At 36.1% G+C, this 17,087-nt stretch overlaps 1 protein-coding gene across 1 annotated transcript; it reads right to left on the reverse strand.

Moving 5' to 3' along the window:
• Window positions 1-5,351: 5,351 nt before the first annotated feature.
• LOC134653409 (uncharacterized) lies at window positions 5,352-13,491 on the reverse strand. Its single transcript, XM_063508763.1, has 2 exons — window positions 13,431-13,491; window positions 5,352-7,779 (listed from the first exon to the last, which is right to left on the reverse strand). Exons 1-2 carry the CDS (start codon window positions 13,446-13,448, stop codon window positions 5,512-5,514), a joined length of 2,286 nt encoding a protein of 761 aa, XP_063364833.1. The 5' UTR covers window positions 13,449-13,491; the 3' UTR covers window positions 5,352-5,511.
• Window positions 13,492-17,087: the final 3,596 nt, after the last annotated feature.

Raw genomic sequence — 17,087 nt, forward strand, 5'->3', positions numbered from 1 at the left:
GCTTATTTAATTGTTATTTAATTAAAGCTAATTAACCAACTAGCCGATGACTAGCCGAGCGTCTGTCCGTGGGCATATTAATATCTGCTTCCAGTTCCCTGATATAAAAAAAGAAACATATTGTATTTATGTCAAACCATAGAGCAATATGTACAATTGTGCTTATTTATCTATGGTCAAACATAACTCAGCAAAATAGTGCGGAAATACTTTATTAACCATAGCTATATTCAGAAAATAAAAATTGTAACTTCTGTTGCCGAAAGTTACGGATATATGAGTATACAGATGTACTAATAATGCAAAAATTTTAAGTGCTCGGAAAATTAAGAAAACTTTCATTTTGGAAACCGAAAATTTCGACCCAATTTTCCAAAGTCACATCATACTTAATGCGAATTGAGCCTCATTTATTCTTATTTTTCGTTGTGTGACATACACCTGTTGGCAGTGTTGGCTACATAAAATAAATTAAATGACATTTAATAGGTACCTATAGATTTTTACAGGTTAAAGGACGCTACTTACTTAGTTTACACACACGTGACACACACTCCTACTACTAATAACTTATCGTTAACTATTCAGGAATAACCTGAAGCTTTGAACCCTGTTGTGCAATAATCGGTCTCTAACTCTCAGTAACGGCTTCTTACGGCTTGTTTATGTTGCAGGAACAACCCATAAACAACCAGAAAAACTATCATAGAAGTTCCCTTAAAGCTTGAGCTGTAAAGTCCACTTTTGCACCAACATTTTCCTGTAAAACTAATCGGAAATACATATATCAGAACCCTATTATTTAATAAAAGATGTAAGCGCCATTAGAATGCCATTGATGTTCACCTTTTTAAAGTAGTATGGCGTAGAAAGGGAAATTTGTACTCCATCACGATGGAACGTATTTTGCATTACTGTTATAAAACCATTGTCTTTGTTATTGATGGGCAATGCGATTGTTTAGTTATCTTTTTTCTCACATAATAATTATGTGCAATTGAGTCAGATAAAAATAATACCAGTTGATTTTTATATCGGAGCTTTATAGCCTAGGAAATCGATCTAATACCTTCCTATTATTTTTACCTATCTTTGGAATAATAATATAGTCTTATTTATTATCTTAGAGTTTATAGTTCGTAATTATTAGGTATCCTATGAAGAGAAAAGGTTCAGTCCTATTGCGGATTTTATACGTGTACTATGTTTGTCAGCACTTAAAACATTTTTTTATCATCATCATCATAACTTAAGAGCTTTGCTCTTGTCGGTGGAGTAATCGCCAATCATTTCTTTCTTGTGCCAGTCTTTTAATTTCCTCATATGACGTATCATTTTTTATTCGGCTAAGATAAGTTATTCTAGGTTTCCCTTCTTCTCTTTTATCATAGGTTTCGTATAAAGGATTTTAGGGTAAACGGAATCCGTATAGTTTCATCACGTTTGTAATTCGAAAACTATTTTAATGAAATGTGGAACATAGGTGTATTTTGTAAGCTGCTTCTTAATTTAGAAGTATTTTTTTTATTAATTAATACATTAATATGTCCCTACATGTAACTAAAAGTAAAACAGAAATATTCAGTAAAAATATTGCTTCGAGTGACCCTAACTTATGTATGGTGTGTGAAAAAAAAACTTGCAGCTTAAAAAATACATTCCACAAATTTTTTTTTAACGTGATCGGTTGAGCCATACTGAGTTATTTTCAAAAAAAACACGCAGTGGGCCGGTTTTTGATATATTGGAGCATTCGATCGATCGATTTGATTCGTTGCACTTAGTTGTTATGATGTACTCGTAAGGTCTGTGAAGCTCTTAAATGTCGCTGTTTTTAAGAATTTATGGTGTTTGTGCAATAATGATTTTCGCAATTCAAGTTTTCAGCGTTACCCGTTATATAAACGTTGACATCATATCTTACAGTAACTTTTTCTACTTACTTTAGTATCGTAACTAAGTATAGACTAAGTATTAAGCATGAAGTAAAAAAACGACGCGAACAATCAATTTAACCATAAATTCATACCTAACGGCAATCGATAAATACTACCACAAGAACTCTCGTTAAATCTTACCATTAAATGTTGATGGGATTAAACAGGAAGGCTTGCCCAGAGTTATAATGACGGCATATCGCAAAAACCTGTTCATGTGTTGTAACACATGCCTTGCAGCTCTAAAAGCCTTTCGATTTTACTCTTTATTCCCAAGACGGAAGGTCGCAATTAATGTTAATAATTTTATGGTGCCGACAATCCCTGCAGTCTTAATTCATAGATAATAGGCCTATGTGTTCGAAACTTCCCGTATACATACGTCTTTAAACGTTTGCGCGATACAGGTACCGAGGGGCTGGCTTAGTGTCAGCATTTTCACTCTCATTTCCCAGCTCATTTTCCGGTATTCCGGTATAAGTGACCGGTTGTGAAGAATCAGGAAAAGGCGCGTCTAAAGTCTAGTGGAAGTTCTTATTAAAGTGAGGACACACGGGCTTGTTTTGTGACGATGATATTTCAGTAAAAGATATTTGTGGTAGTCAGAAATGAGTACGCCGAAATATGTATGGAACATTCACTAAGTTGCTTTTTATGACAGTGAGAAGTTTATGACAACTTCACAATCCTGAAGCAACGAAAGAGAACATGCTGAGCGTTAAGGAGGAACATCATGATTTATTGTGTCAATTGTTTTTGTTAGATTTTTCAACTGCTGTACGAAGTACATTACCTAATATCCTAATAAATATTTTGGACTTCATATTGTTTCCATTATGGGCTCTTGTTCTCTAAAATCATTAAACAATTTGGTGAATCAACTTTTTCTTGTCACTCGTTGCCATGGTTACTTCTCCTGGGTCACTCTCTAAAACCTAATTTTTAGGCATTTAAATTCACCAAACACGCTTTTTTGTGATACTTATAAACCCTTTCCATTGAGGGTCGTCTACCAAGCGTGTCAGAAGAAGGTGGTGTACACTGTACAATGTCTTCTAACAAACTATGCTACTATTGTCTCTTGGCTGACCGGACAGAATAACAACAAGAAATAGTTGATCCACCCAATTACAAAAAATGTATGCAAGGGAAAAGTCAACGTTTCCACAAGTTCCCTCGCACTCTTGACTGTTTTAAAGTTATCCATATTGGCCAATGGAATTCAACTGTTACATAGCATGGCTGACTAGCCCTTGTCGCAATGCTCATCCGTGTATTTACAAAGCTTAAAGGGAAAACAACAGGAAATGACACGCTTTGGTCAATTACGCAATCACCGATCGGACAGGAGTCGATAGATATGGCTAAGTCGCTAATTATGTTCCTGAAATAAGTCAACCGTATGCGACATGTGTTTAAGTAGGTATACATTTTGCATTGCAGCTGTAATTTTTCATTTGAGTTCGCTTAAAGTAACTTCTGATTTTTTGTATACTTTTATTAATTGGGTAATATATTGACCCTTAATTAGTAATAACTAGTAGAAGTGGTAGTCTCTTACCTACTTGTTCAATGGTTCGAGTTTAACTCGAGAAAACTAAAACTACAATAACTTATGTTACTTATGTTATGCCACATGTTAAAAAAATTATGATTTTTCACTTTTTTTGCTCTTTTCCAGAAAAGTTAGCTGAACCTTAATTTATTAAGTCACAATATTAGTGATTGTGAGGCCTAAGTTTCTTTATTTTCTCTTATTTTGGGAATTCTCAACTTCGTGATTTCCTCGGAACTGTTTGAGCTGCAGTTACCAAGAAACATAAAATTGACTTATGTCGGGATTCGAACCCACTATCTCCGGTTTAGAAGCCGCACTTACGGAAAGCCGCCACGTAAAATATCAACCCTAACAATCGATGTTTATCTTATGTCTACCCCTGAAATGTGGACGTATTTGACATGGAAAATTTACATCTCACTGGCGGAACAATGAAATTAATTATTGAAGTACTAGTACTTTTGCCACTAGTTTTTGCTATTCGCATGTGTAAGAAAACGCATGCATTAGCAATGGACGCATACCTTCATACTAATTGTGCAAGTAATCACTCTACATTTGAGATAAATAGACAGAGACATGCTAACGGTACTTGACCACTAATTTAATCTTGATGATTGTCATGATAATCGAATGCATGCACATTTTATGTTAATTGTATGCTTTTTATTGCTCTAAAATATTTTCTAGTAAAATGGGGTGGTGTAAGATAATTTGGCTTTAAACCTTTTTATGACGCAACACTCTTAATAAGACAAAATTTTCGCAACCCTCTACCTTCCACTGTTTGTAACTACTATGATGAGTAAGACAACTGCTGCCATCTGTTTGATAAGGTGAGAACTTCCCACAAGAAATTCGTACTGAAATAGTTCGCACGTAGCGCCATCTCTTCATTAATCTAAGCATCATTTGACTTCGTATCAATAGTTTTTGAATTGATTGCATTCTAGTCCATAGTCTATAGATTTGACTAAACAAATTGTTCGTACCTAGATATGATCGTGATCTGCCCTTCCAACTCGGTGTCAAAGTTACTCTGGTATTTGGCAACTTTGTACCTACCTACTGACGTGCCGTCAGAAAGTTTCGAAAATTGCAAAATTTCCACATAGATTAATTTCGATAGCTTGTCTTAATTTTGCATGGGGAACGGAACGATCTGTTCCCTGTGGCAACATACTTTAATTTATTGTGCATTTTATCTAAAATTTCCGAAAACTAAACTTTCGAAACTTTCTGCATTTATCACATCTGTATAATTCCGTTAACTACCAAAATACTTTATTATTTAGATCTCACTGTAAAGTAATAAGGGACATACTTACTTGTTAATAAATGTATGTCTAAGTTTCCAAATTTTCACCATAATAATTATGATTGCTTAAAATATTTTGTTAATGTGAATATTCGGGAAACAATAATTGCTTAATTATTGTAGTGTCCTACAGGAGAAGAGATAACTTAGTTTGAAAATATTTATGTAAAAATATGTTGCAACAACTGGAACGAGGAATATAACCAAATTGACAATAATTGTTAGACAACCAGTTACATTCTATTATTAGAGGATAATAAGGCACTTTATTTATTGTAATATTTTATTGAACCCTTATTTCAATATATTGCACTCTGAAACAGCCATAACAATTTTGTATGGTAATATTATAATAAAATAAATAACAGTTTAATTTTCTGAAATACTAATATTGCATTTTCCTTGTCCAATTTGCATGTAAATCTTGCCCCGCCTTTACCGCTCCTGGAATTTTAGACTATAAACAAATATTTATTCTCCTTACTTTCGCATACTTGTATGATGCCGTTAACTTTTCAGCGACGCATTTCGGATGAATACTAATATTTGTATCACATTTTTCAATCCCTTACAAATAATTGATTAAATTTTTATATTATCTACCTATTCTCAACTTAACTGTAAAAAACTTATTATTATGTTTAACGCTATATTTACAGAAGTATTTAAACATTTAAATAGGCATAAGGATTGCTACTCTACGATGATTTCTTTTTGTTGTTTTTGTCGTTTCGTTTCCTCGAAGATGATGACGGTGAGCTCTCTGGTTTGTTCTCTTGTTTCACCATTCGCTTCGGTTGACTGTGGTAGTTTCTTGGGAAGGAGGGAGCCTTTTGTGAACTTCTATCAGGTACTTGATGGAGCCCGCTTGTATACTCCTCTTCAAAGTTTTGTTGTGACCCACTTTGAAGGTAGTGCGCGGGTAACGAGTGAGAATTGACATAGGATACTTTCTCATTGGATGCAGTTGCACCTCCAAGAACTGTTTGTGGAACCATAATGTTATATCTTGACTGGTATTTGGAAGAAAATGGCTCAGGAGTAACGTAGTTTACAGATTGCATTGATTTGCTTGGTTTTGGCGTCGTTTTGTGGAAGGGTAAAACGGTAGCAATCGTGTGAGCTTGGCTGGGATAATTCTCCGAGATGACGATAGTTTTGCTGGCAGAATCATCACCAACTTGTTTTTCATAATAGTAGTTCTGTGAATGACCTGATTGAGGATCGAATTGGTATCTTTGTATCGTTTGACTCTGTGGAGATGACGGATAAATTGCAATAGTTTCCTTTTGAATGGGTTCTTTAGGAGAGTAATATTGCTGCTGTTCTTGAGGAGCTCCATATTGCGGTTTAGGCGTACTGTAGGAACTCACAGATACTTTTGTAGGAGCATCATCTTTAGGAACTTCTTTGGGTAGCTCATACTCCGCTTCCGTTTCATATTGCTGTGACTGCAGCTGTTGTGGTCTATATTGAGATGACTGGGGGACTTCATGTGCTTGCTGTTGGGCAGCCGCCTGGGATTCCTCGTACTGTACATGAGCAGGAGCATGTTGAACAGTAGACTCTTGGTCTACTGCTGCTGCAGTTTGGCCATGAGTTTGACTTGAAATATGCTGATAATCAGGATCAACATTATCAACGTAATATTGTTGATATGATGCTGGGGATTGAACATACTGGTATTGGTACTCATACTGCTGGTTTTGCACAGGTTGCTGATGGTAAACCGCTTGAGCTGGCGTCATATAATACTGAGGAGAAGAATACTTTGAAGGATATTTAGCCATGACAGGTTGAACTGCGGAATATTGAACTCCGGAGTAATCTGCTTGCGTATAAGCTGGTCGCACGTACGGGTTCGCATATTGTTGGGGTTCGTATTGAGACGCAGGAGACGAGACTGGCGCGGCAACCGCTGCTGCAGACACATGCGCTGATAAAGGCGAATGGTTGTAAGACATAATTTGAGGTGCTATTGAATATCCAATCTTAGCAAAATACTGATTGACTAACTCTTGCAAATTAACATTGTTCAAATACTGAGATATCGGATAGTTTTGTGGTAAGTTAGCATACAATTCAGCTGATGGATTCTTAAGATACGAGCTTGGGATCCTCAAAACTAGTACAGGAACCACTTTTTGTTCTAATTGAGGTCCGTGTGATCGGATGTAATCTGAAGTTAAGCCAGCACTCTGGTATTGAGGGCTTTTAAGGAGTTGAGATGAATCTACGAAGAAGTTAGGCATAACTGAGGGAAATTGTCCACTCAATCCAGAAAAATGATCTCCATTGTATGTTGTGTATAAAGTAGAGGGTGAAGACTGCGATGATTTGTATGGCAGCGGTGGAGGAGATTCTAATCCCTCCACGTTTTCATAGTTTGATTTATACTCAGTCGAGGGTTTATTGTATTCATAAGAGTTCGTTTGTTCTTCTTTAACTGGAACGAGTTCATAAGCCTGGGACGGCTGGATCTCTACATTCGGTGAGGCCGTTGTATAACCTCCTTTCATGTATTGGTTATTAGCACGCGCTGGAGGAATATCTTCCTGCGAATATGGGTATAACACGAATTTTCCTTTTTCTTGTGGCTTTCCAAAATAGGAGTAACTATAACCAGTGTTTGTTCTGTATCCGTACCCCAAATTAGCATCGATGGTCCTTTTTCCTTTTCCCTTCGAGTCCGTATCGTTTACTATTTCAATAGCGATAACCGCAGGGAATGGCAATTTGGGTAAGTCTCCTTTGGGTGGCAGTTTCGTTGTTGCATTGTCAGACTTATTTTTCTCTTCGTCTACAGGCACATCGGTTTTGATTCCGAATTTTGCTTCTACCTCCCTCAGGAATTGCCTTTCTTCATTTGTGAGGCTCGAATTTGTTTTGGATTCCTTGACTTCGGGCTTGTACTTCTTGGGTTCGGGAGCGGGGCTCGCTGTAGATAACGCAGCGAACACCAATATCTGAAATAATGCAAAGATAATCTATTAACATACCGTTTATAGTGAAGTAAGAAAGTGCTATGTCGTAATGCGATTTTAATGGTATATTTCACGTCATGATAATGAGAATAGTAAATAATAAATTACACACATTTATTAAGGCTAGATTTCAAATTATTTTTGATCACGCTAATATATATCATGTTGCAGCTCATTATTTTGCTTCTAGTACTGTAAGAGGCAAAAACTCTAAATTTAAGTACATGATTAAAAAGTCATGCAACCTAACCAATAAATACCTGCCTGTAATATTTATAGCGATTGTTACGTAAATACGAAAATAAAAAAATATCCTGACCGAATAAATACGGAAAGTTGCTACAGTAATACATGGCGCATCCTTTTGAATCTCTTTAATTTTAATAATCTTCTTAGCCATGTTACAAAACTTTCATTTTAGTAACCGTATAAGTATGATATGATAAGATTGATAAGTGAGAGCATTTCAATTGCTTGCTGCAAATATCTTTCATAAAAAAAAACTATTTTAGATTTTCTTTACATGATACTTATACGCTAATGACACTTCCATAATTAATACAAGTCTAACGACACCTAATATGTTACAATACGGCAAATCACACTAACTAAGCGTGTAAAATAAATAGGCTAATTTGCATAGTTACATACATAAATACTCATAAATATTGTAACTTCCTACAGTTGAAAAGAAATGCCATTGTTATTTTGTTCCAACTAATGAATAACAACTATTTTTGCAATACATCTGTTTTAAGTAAAATCTCATAAAGTAACATATAATCGATGTTCTCGCGATGCGCAACTCGACAATTCCTCGCCAAATACTAGAGAATCGAACGCTCACGTCAACCATTGTACCCGTGGCCTCGATATCCGTAAGCTATACGTGATCAGAAAGCGTATTTATGCTGATTTACATGAGTGTTCGATTCGCCAGCGTTCAGCAAGCGGCTTGAATAGCGCAGTTACGCAAACGCCATTTTCTCGGCGCGAGTCGCGACCCTCGCTTTCCACGACCTCAGGATCTCGTGATAAACTACCTCACTAAAACATTGCCATAGTACGTGTTACATAAATGTTACACAATTATTTTGAGGTTATAATTAGGGATATGTAAATAAGATCGAGATTCCGCATCATTACGTATGTTACGGAATGTTTTTAGGTTATCTTATTTTAAGGTATTCAAAAGCAACACGCTCGATTAATCTGCGGTCAACGTAAAGTATAGTTATGTGATAATGTCATGGAGATTTATACCATCTTATAAAATGTTCTTACGTATACAATGCATCTGACTTACGAATTATACTCAAATTGCCTCATCTTTTAGAATCTGTAATTCTGCGTGTAGAGTTACCCCACAAAGACCAAGTCAGGTGTAATACAATGAGACTTCCTCAATAAATTCGAGTCGGCTTTTATTGGGCAGGTTAGAGTTAATCTAGAGAAAGTTAAACGGTGGATTCACGGGGTTGTGAAACTTCCTGGCTGAATCCCACCTAATGTGAGTAAGGAGTCGTCGTCTTTAAAACTGGTACTTATCGACGTTTTTCAGACTTTAATTAGAAACTAGAGTTTTCCGTAGAAACTCGAGGTATTTTTTTTACATTTTTTTTGGCAATATTCTGTTGCTTATATTGATCTGGGACGCGTAGTTATTGGATAGAACTGAAAGTTTAGATACATTTTTTTCCATGTGTAAGTATTGCTGTCTTATATTCTTCAGAACTGTTAATGAATGCTTTTAATAGGATCCCAGTCACATGTAAAGGTAAGAGTTAGGCAAGGTCAAGGGATACCGTCAAAATCACAGATGACACAAATTGCTTTGAAAATTGGGTAAGTAAGTACGATGCGAAGCTAAATGCGAATTAATTGAGGTCTTGAGATGTATTGCGAAACGGACATTTTGCGGAAACGTGTGGCTGTTAGTCTTTTGTTTTGTTGGAAATAACGAGATATTGTGTGCGTGTTCGCAATGTCCCAATCTTGCTTTTCTCGTTTTATGATGAGCGGATTCTGACATATTCTGAAAGGTTACCTACAGGCCTACAGCAACTTCGATACAAATTTTATCAGATGTTTCATTTGCCACTACAAAAAAAAATATGGTCAACCAAATCTTGTCAGTAAAAACAGGCGCGAAATTCAAATTTTTTATGGGACGATATTTCTTCGCGCCTACATTTTTCAAATTTGCCGCCTTTTTCTACTGTCAACATCTGACAGACCGCGCGTTAGACCCGTCTATAAATGTGAGTTAATATGTGTTCAAAATGCGAAGGTTTTAAATATTATATTGTCAAGATCTGGTTGACCAAGCATAAAAAATAATTAAAAAATTAAAAATTATTAGTTAAATTGTCATTCCGGTCACAAGATGCCTGATTGTAAAAAACATGTACCTACTGATAATTTATAAGACAAAATCAATTTTATTGTATATTTACAATGCACATCAAATCTAAGCCAATCTTTAACAAAGACAGTGACATTTCAATGTTTAACTCGCAATCACGATGACTCGCAATCAGTACTAAGATTTTTTTACTACAGATGTCAATCGTACAGCGAACCATAATCGAAACCGAGACATTGAAATTAAGGACTGTTAATCTCGCAACGTTTGATTGCACCGTAAGTAAGGACGGCTGTTATGTATAAAAGCACGATGGTAACCGGCAACCGGTAAAGAAGGACCAGCCGGCCTAGCCAAGGTGACAATCGCTATCGCTTCGCCATCGAATCGCTTTGTGTCTCTCTATCACGCTTCCATATTAGTGTGACAGTGACAGTTGCGTTTCGATCGCTACGGAGCGTAAGCGATTGGCACGTTGGCTACGCGGCCAGTAGACCTAACGAAGGGGTCGTTTGGTTTTTTTCCATTTTTTACGTAAGAGCAGGAGATATAAGAAACAGAAAAAATACGTAAATTTTTTTGGAAGCTCCTGTATAACTCTTATAATAATTAAATCATTGAAAAAATGAAACGAAGGAGGCATAGTTGTAGTAAATTATATATGTCAAATTGTGTATATATTTTCTATAATTATATGAAGAGAGACAAATGGAGACTACGTTTATATGTAAAAGCGATCGTCCAATATACTCTTGATAAAAAACGCCAGTTCTTATAGAGGCTACCAGTCTTTATTATTCACTAATCTCCGGCGCGAGCCATTACAAATCGCGCTTTGAGTGCGAGATAGTTTCAAAACAAGGAACTTATAGTTCATTAAACATAATCTCGCATGGCATTTGTAGTGAAGTAATAGTGTGTTGGATGTTAATAGTGGTGCAACTGGTTACTGCCTACTGCCTAGTAGTTAGGTTTAAGCCGTCGTTTAGTCGGTAGGAAATCTTGCAAATAGTTATAGGTAGTAGGTAGTGTAGGTACTTGTAGCTAACATATTGCTACAGTCTAATCGAACCCATTTGATAAATAGAGTCTAATCTCGAAGCGCTGTCAACTTGATAGGGTGAGTTGGAGAGTAAATAGACACCCTAATTTAAATAATTGTTAATGAAATATTTTGTTTAGATAGTGCTTTGAATACTTACTTATTATTTTTATATATTTGCTGATAGATGATCTTTCCTTATATTCTTGCATGAAAAAAATAGCAGATTAAAAGTATTGATGAGGTTGAATATTTACGTAATACAATACAACCCTGTTTCTGCAACAACTGCACTTCACAATGATAGTGTCAATGTCATGTCCTATCAGTCCTATCTATATTAATTTTATGCTGTGCTTCACTCCCAACCAACCTGATCATCTTGACAGTGCGACGAGATTGCGGAGTATAGGTATTGATAAATAATACCTACCATACAGGATGTGTTAACTTGATACTCTCTATTGCGTTTGCGTACATTCGAGCGATAGAAACGTTTTCGTCTTTCGCGTTAGGCCCTTCTGACCCTACAAATTGACATTTTACTAATCGAAATATCCAAAAATGGAATTTAACGCGAGACGTTACTGCTACGTGCCTGATACATCATAGTGTTTTTTATATTCGAATTCGAATATAATACTGTAAATTGGATTTATGCGAATAGACTATTGCTAAAGCTAATGGCTGTTTTATGTAGATAGGTACGTTGATAACATTAAAAGCAACTAGAAAGTTTATTAAAAAGTTGAGTGTAGCATTATCAGTAGAAATAGGGCGTATTTACAGCACAGGTTGCTTAACATTAATAATAAGGTTCATCATCAGTTAAATAACAATAAAACTCACACCGGTACACTCTCTTACAAAATTTTGTAAATAATCCTTCAAAATGTTCTTTATCTAAATTGTAATTATGCAAAATTAAATGAATTAGGTATCGAAATAGGTCGGTGTAATATACAAACGTCTTTAGTAAATAATTAAATTAATACGAGTGTCTGTCCGCAATATCGCCTGCGTAGAATGACGAGATCCGTGATAAAAAAATATACTAACTATATCTTTCTCCAGGACTCAAACTATCTCCATGGCAGATTTCATCTCAATCATTTCAGCGATTTAAACGTGAAGAGGTAACAGTCAGATCAGACAGGCAGAGTTACATTTGCATTTGTTAATATTAGTGCCTACGGATAAATGCCTGAATGATTGGACATATTAATGGTTAAAGTACAGCCAGAAGTCATCCAAGCTATTAAAAGGTTATCTGTTATTTCACTATTATGCATTATTTATGACCAGAGGGACTAGCCAAGATGACAATCGTATATAGACAAAAGCCAAACGAATAGAAAAAAAATTATGTGAGAGCTTACCGCGAACCACGTTCGACGTGTCGCCTCTCTGTCCCACTTATGAATTCGTACTTAAGTGTGACAGGGAGGCAACACGTCGAAGGTGGTTTGCGGTAGGCCCTCAGAATGACGCTACGAAAAGTCACGTGACTGTTTCCATTAATTATTTAAGTTTTGATTGGCGTTTTCTACCAACGTTGTCATCATCATCATCAGATCACTATCCTCAGGTCAGTGCCGGCCCGAGCCCTTGATCAGGGTAGAGCGAAATAGGCTTTTGGCGCCCTTCGCTGAAGTTTTCAAGCGTATTTTGGGCCCCCGCCACGCTCGCGTCCTTTAAAACTTTTTTTTTCTCATTTGCCATTTTGGCGCCCCCCTTGCCATCCGGCGCCTAGAGCGGCCGCTCCACTCGCTCCACCCTAGCACACCTCGGACACTGGCGATCAAATGTATGAAACAAACGCGTTCCTACGCACACAGCCTAAGCTCGTGTAGGTGAACGCGTACCATGCTTGCGTGAGTGAGATAAGACATTGTAGGGTAACTGTGAGGTAACCGGGAGCGGGTGGGCGGCACTTTCAACGGGAGGCAGGGAGCGTCCATACTGTACGCTAGTACTCTTTATTATACTGTGACTAGGGTTTGCAATCCGGATCCGAAATGTATGCAATTATCCGGATCTGGATCCGGATCCGCGGATCTTCCCATACATTTCGGATCCGTCGTGCAAACCCTAACTGTGACCCTAGATCCGGGCCTGCCTCAGGTAGGTAGGTAATAAAGCAGGACAAAGCAGTGTAGTCTGTCAGTATGAATACATTAACCCAGTTACACGTGCATGCAATTTTTACAAAATAAAAGTATTTACCAGCGCAAACCACCGCATCCTGCGTCGACGTCGGTCTCCTTCTGTCAAAAGAAAACAAACCGTTTAGGGCCACTTGCACCATTCACTAACCCGGAGTTAACCGGCTAAACCGAGTTATCATGGTTACCAGTACAATTTGATACTGGGTTAACGGTTTAACCGCTGAACCCCGGGTTAGTGGGATGGTGCAAGTGGCGCTAAAGTCTGTCATCCATCACGTCACAAATCACAACACTATCACGAGTCACAACACTAATTATAATATTATAAGGCCTCATAATGTAGGCTTAATTGTAAGTTTGACTTATGTATTTGTATCAATAAATGCAATAAATCTATAATGATTATGATTATTTTATGATAAACGTTTCACATACATGCACTGTGGGTCTGGTATATGGCCGGAGTACCGGTGGGCAAAGCAATGGATCCACGTAAGACTATGTTCGCTTCTTTTATACCTCGGAAATGTTCACGAGATGCGCCCGCGATCGCCGGCCAGAATCACTCACACAGGCAGAGCCGCGGAGGACGTACGGCTGATTATGGTGCACACTTTCACTAGCCATTTCTTAGTAGAGCCCGTACCATGAGTCACTGACAGTGTCAAAACGCCATTTCTTAGTAGAGCCCGTACCATGAGTCACTGACAGTGTCAAAACTGACATTTACGCTATCGAGAACGTAATTTACTTTCTATACATCATCTCGTTTGCACTAATATGCGAGTACGAGCGAGATGAATAGAAAATAAATTACGTTCTCGACGGCGTTTTTACGATGGCATATTAATTGAATTTAATATGTTAAATATATGATTATATTTTTATTAGTCGTTGAAACCGTTGGACAGTGTTTTAATTATGTACTTTCAAGTATGTTTGTGCAAACTACACTATAAGTACTATTTTTCAAGCTCGATGGGTATAGTGACAGGTGTCATTTCCATACAATTTATAACCTTTAAATGCCAAATTTTAGATGACATCTGTCAGCGTACTCTTCCTGTTTGAATGTATAGGTACAAAGTTGAATTTATCTATGCCAGATCATTTTGTAAAGACTTTCCAATTTTTTTGGAAATTTCCACAAAAGGGAACTTATCTAAATGTAAGTGTATATAGAATGTAAAAATAATAGGTAGTTACTGACTCTTGTCTCTGCTCAATGATTAATATCAATGTAATTGAGAAAAATTGATTTATTCCCTTTTATTTACAACTTAATTCATAAACTCAAAACAATAAATATTAATTACTCGATTTAATTTCACCACGATCAGATTTAAAAAAATACTTATAAAACAAACTGATTACCATAAATCGTTTAAAGAACATGTTCTTATTTAAATTTAAACAACAATAGTACATTATTGCAGAGGCCGGGAAAGGGCAATTCGTGGATGATGGATGGATGAGTTTCGACAAAGAAGACGAATCCACGAATTGCTATTCCATCCGAGGCATATATAGTGCTTTTCTCCAAACATGCGAGGAAATAAGGTAAAATAATAATTATTTAAGCATCACTCAAGTCGAACCTTCACATCAAAAATGTCAAAAACCATTTCATTTGTTTATTTGTTTATTTATTAGGATCACCAATAGAAGATACAATTTACATACGAGTATACGTTACAAACTAAGAGGGCACATTTATTATTGATCCCCCACTTAAAGGCAATCACAGCATGCATTAAGTATTATAATGTTTAATTTAAACTGTAAGTTAACTCTCAGAAAAAGACTAACTAAGCATAAATTACAATAATTTAGAAAAAGTACCTATAAAATACTAATTAACAACTTAACATTAACAATAAATTTTCCACACAACGTAACTAAGGTGAGTTAGACGAGCTAGCTGAGGTTGCCAACAGATAATAATTTGTTTTTAAATAAGGCTTCACTGTCGTGAAACACATCCAATGAGGGGACATTGTTAGCATGCTTGTTGTATAGGCGAGCCAGGCGAGGCAAAGGGGAATGAGCTAATAGGTTAGTTCGACTACGACGCACATAGAGTTAGGTACAAGGGTAACGTGGCAAACGAGACGGCACTTTCAGCCCTATCTGACTAACCATATGGTTTACTAATGAATGGGCCAAAAACGTTTCCCAAAATATCACATCCCAAAGTATGTTTCCCAAATTATCATTTCCCAAAAAAATGTTTGGCAAAACAACTTATCGCAATTTTTCAGTTAGCAATAGTCTTTTTTGGCAAGTTATTGTTTAGCAAATATTTACTTGGTCAAGTTTCATTTTACCAAGTATTATTTAGTCAAATGTATCATTAAGCATAACTTACATGTCCCCAAAATATTACATGGCATACAATTTACATACCAATAGAGGCCTGCAGTATTTTTATTTTTGCTTTCATTTGAAATACTTTATCCCGACCTTGGTTTTTTTATCATTTTGGTTATGTTTTACGGAAACGCATGTAATTTGTTGAACCATGAATTCTATGCATTTCGCTCTTACTGACATATTAGTGCGAGCGAGATGTAGGTACTATAGAAAGTAAATTACATGGTTACGTACCTATATGTCAGTGTTGACACTGTCAGTGACTCATGGTTCGGGGTACTGAATGGTAACCGCAAAGTTCCAATTTTAAAAGGCACGTATTTAACCGGTCAACTAATTAATCGAATTTGGGTAGTTTAAAAAATAGTTTGGCAACAAAAACGGAGGCTTAAAATATATCAATATGAGTTGTATTTTAATGCCGTTACAGCTTTTGATTATTTTTAGGCAGGTACCAAGTATTTATTTGGCAACTGAATTAATATATTGGAGACCATTTATGAAGCACATTTTAAAAAGAAAACGGCTATCTATTAATTAAAAATTAAGTTCTTTTAAAATATTTTGTTTGGTCATTACACGGTCAACCTAACACGCTCCTCCTCGCTTCGCTCGTCGTCGCACCTATCTGTTGACTCTAGCAGAACACAGTGGTAACTATTGAAATTAGTAATTAAAAATTTAAAGATCTGATGGTATAATGGCCATTAGGTGTTTCATTATTAGAAATTTCGACTATAAGTACCTATACTGACCATTGTTGCGTATTGGTAAATTCATTTGAGGTGTTTTGTGTAAAAAGTGACCAATATTCATTAAATTTAACTGCTTTCGTGTTAAAATACTACCTAGCTGAAACGATATGCTTAGTTATGATTAGTTGATTACTTAGGTGTGAACAACTAGATGACAACTAAATATTATGATCGCTTTACAATATTAGTTGCCAATTTATTATTTTAGACGCCAACCTATCACTTTAAGTGCCCTATAACTTTTTTGGGTGGCTTGATTTTGCTGCCAGTTTTTTTAATAATATGTTGCTTATATTTGAGGCTAATATATATTTTTTGGCGCTAAAATATGAACGCACAACCAAATTATATTATTATATGCCCAATGAAAGTTCCTGTTTAATATTTTAGTTGCCCGGTTAATAATAAGCCATTTTAAAACGTATTTATGTGTGGGTTGTTTCACGTTTGCCGTAGTTCGGCAATACGACAACGTTAATACGACAATTGATGTAAATAAATATATTATGATTTTGACATTTTGATGATTAAAAATTTAAAAAACATAGTAATTTTTTTGGTACTGCATTGTGCCTACCTACTATAAC

The sequence above is a fragment of the Cydia amplana genome, chromosome 13, assembly GCF_948474715.1.
Source record: "Cydia amplana chromosome 13, ilCydAmpl1.1, whole genome shotgun sequence".
Taxonomy (NCBI): Eukaryota; Metazoa; Arthropoda; class Insecta; order Lepidoptera; family Tortricidae; genus Cydia; species Cydia amplana.